Source organism: Arachis duranensis, chromosome 3 (genome assembly GCF_000817695.3).
Source record: "Arachis duranensis cultivar V14167 chromosome 3, aradu.V14167.gnm2.J7QH, whole genome shotgun sequence".
In the NCBI taxonomy this organism is placed as follows: Eukaryota; Viridiplantae; Streptophyta; class Magnoliopsida; order Fabales; family Fabaceae; genus Arachis; species Arachis duranensis.
Window position 1 is genome coordinate 25,711,129 of NC_029774.3, and position 2,687 is coordinate 25,713,815.

The 2,687-nt window shown below is 39.3% G+C and overlaps 1 protein-coding gene across 2 annotated transcripts; it reads left to right on the forward strand.

The window, feature by feature from the left end:
• Positions 1-497: 497 nt before the first annotated feature.
• Positions 498-2,486, forward strand: LOC127745802 (uncharacterized). Of its 2 annotated transcripts, none has more exons than XM_052259662.1 (3): positions 498-1,244; positions 1,324-1,468; positions 2,059-2,486. In XM_052259662.1, exons 1-3 carry the CDS (start codon positions 1,064-1,066, stop codon positions 2,120-2,122), a joined length of 390 nt encoding a protein of 129 aa, XP_052115622.1. In that variant the 5' UTR covers positions 498-1,063; the 3' UTR covers positions 2,123-2,486. The 2 variants fall into 2 exon arrangements, with proteins under 2 accessions (XP_052115622.1, XP_052115623.1); XM_052259663.1 differs by having other exon boundaries at positions 498-1,093.
• The last annotated feature ends 201 nt before the right edge of the window (positions 2,487-2,687 follow it).

Sequence of the window (2,687 nt, forward strand, 5' to 3'; positions counted from 1 at the left end):
TGGAGAGAGAGAGAGGAAGAGAAATTCGGAGGTTGTGGGTTACTGATAAGCGGAAGGGTTTTTTTATTTTTTTTGAAGGGTAAAATTGTTTAAAAAATATTATTTATGGACAAAAAAATGATTTTATAACGTTTTATAATATTGATAATGATTTTAATAAGAAAAAAGAGGAGGGACGATTTTGATTTTGATCTAAAACTTTAAAGACAAAAAAAATATTTAATCCTAATAAAAATTTTACATGATTTAGGTTAAATAATTAATATTTTATATTTTAATATTTATGTTTTAGAAAATAAAAAAATTAATTATATTATCTCTAATTTTTGAATTTGAATATTTTATTGATAATTTGTAAAATTGATGAATAAATAGTATTTTTTATATATAATTAATGTTGGATTTAATTTGGCTAACCCTAATTTTTACACACTCACCTCACCAAATCCTAACCTAGCTGCCACCCCAAATCAGTTCACACACACGCAGCTTTCACACACACACGCAGCTTCAGTGAAAGAAAAAAGAAAAGGTAAAAGAAAGGAAAAGTACAGAGAAGGGGAAAACGGGGAAGAAGGAGAGGGAAGAGAGGAGGAACGGCGCCGACGAGGAGCTCACTGTTGCTGCTGTCGCGTCGTCGAAGGGATCAGAGCCGCGAAGAGAGAGAGAGAGAGAGCTAAGGAGAGAGATAAGCGTCACCATCATCGTCACGATCGTAGGCGTGAAGACTGTCGCTGTCGCTGCCGCCATTGAGGTCAGCATCGTCGCCCTAGCCGCGCCGAAAGTCCGTCGCCATCGTTGGGTTCAAAACGCGAAGGAGCCAGTTGTGGTTCGTGCTACCAGCTGCGCTGTCACGCTGTGGGAGGATCGCTGTTTTGCGCTGCGAGGCCGCTGCCATAGCCACCATTCATGCATGCTCTGTTGCCGTGGAGTGCGTTGCCGTCAGGAGCCAGAATGCCAGAGAGAAGAGCTGTCCCGTTCTACCGCCACTGAAGGACCCGTTGCCACCGGATCCGCCACTGTTGGAGCCTCTGGCCTCCGGGCATGCCCTTGTTGCCGGTGAATGAAGTTGTTGTCGCCAATAGCCACTCCGGTAAGGGTTTTAAGTTGCTTTTCCTTTTTCGTTGAGTTTTCGGAAACTTCATTGTCGCTACATGTTGTTCAAGTCGCGGCTGCCGCTTGGGGTGGTTGCTGGGGCTGCCGCCAGATCAGTTCAGAAACCGACACTGCTGTTTTCTTTTACAGTAATTATTTATGTTCCGATAACCATCGCGTTAGTGTCTTGTTATGTGTATTAAAGTCTTTGCGATATTAATGTGTTAGGAATTAATAATCGAGCTTACTTGTGGCGTTTGAGGCTATTTCTGTTATTGAGAAAGCAAGCGGAGCTGAGGTTTTGGTTGCCGTCAATTCAGGTTGAGGTGAAAGGAACTCTGAGGCATTTGGGTTATGGTTTCAACGTGTCGAGGTAGGGGCCTTTTTTAGAAAACTAAACTTTATATTTCTGAGTTACTATATATAGATATTTATGTGAGAAATGTATTTCAGTGATTGTACAAGTCCTATGCATGCATGCTTGTTTGATTGGATTATTGTTTGGTTTTGTAAAATGGACTACTTTTGAAGTGTTTCTTTAAAGTTATTTATTCTAAAGTTTTGAAATCGAGTTTAATTCATTGAAGGTTGATTTGAGCTTGAGTTGATTTCTTGAAATATGAAAATGGTATGTACTTTTGGATTCAACTTGATTTGGAAACTGATTTGGTTTTGAACCTGTTTGAAAGAGTTGTGGAATGTTTTGGTTGGGACCCGAAAAGGGTGGCAAAGTCCAAGTTTTAGGAGAGGTGTGGCTGATGAGCCCATATTTTCCGATATATTTTGGCTTGATTTGAGTGGATTTCATCACATAAACCTACACTTAAGCACCAAAATAGCATACTTTTGTGTTTGATCCCTAAATTGAACTTAAATGTGAAAACATATGTTTTTGCGCTTAAATTAAGCAAATTAATTCTACTTTTATTCCATTTCCATGACATGTTTGTTGAGTAATTTCAGGTCAAAGAGGCAAGAATGGATATGCAAAAGTGGAAGGAAACATGTACAAAGGGAGAAAACATGAAGAAAACAAGGAGAAAGCACTCAGCCATGCGTGCGTGCGCACAAGGATGCATGCGTACGCACAAAAAGGAAATCAACATCTGTGCGTGCGCACAACCCTCTGTGCGTACGCACAAGTGGAAATTCAGCGAAGTGTGCGTACGCACATATCTGTGCGTACACACAGGTACCAGCGCATGCCTCCATTAAAAAGTCACGTGGACTCGCGTTTTGGAGATCTTTTGGCCCATTTCGAAAGGTTTGGATGCTGAAATCAAGTGCTATATGAAGGGGGCAACATCTCATATGAAGACATTAGGTTTTATTAGGTTAGAGAGCCATCTTAGAATAGGAAAAAAACACATAGTAGGAGTAGGAGTAGTGTAGATTAGGAAATTCTCTCTTAGGGTTAGAATTTCATAGTTCAAGTTTTGCCTTTAGATTTTGCTATCTCATTGTAAGTATTTCTTTAATCTTTTTTAATTACACTACTTGTTCTACACTTTCATATATTTTACTCTCTTTTGTCCATATTTACATAGTCTTGTAATTTTGAATTCCTAGTTGTTTAATTTGATATTTGATGC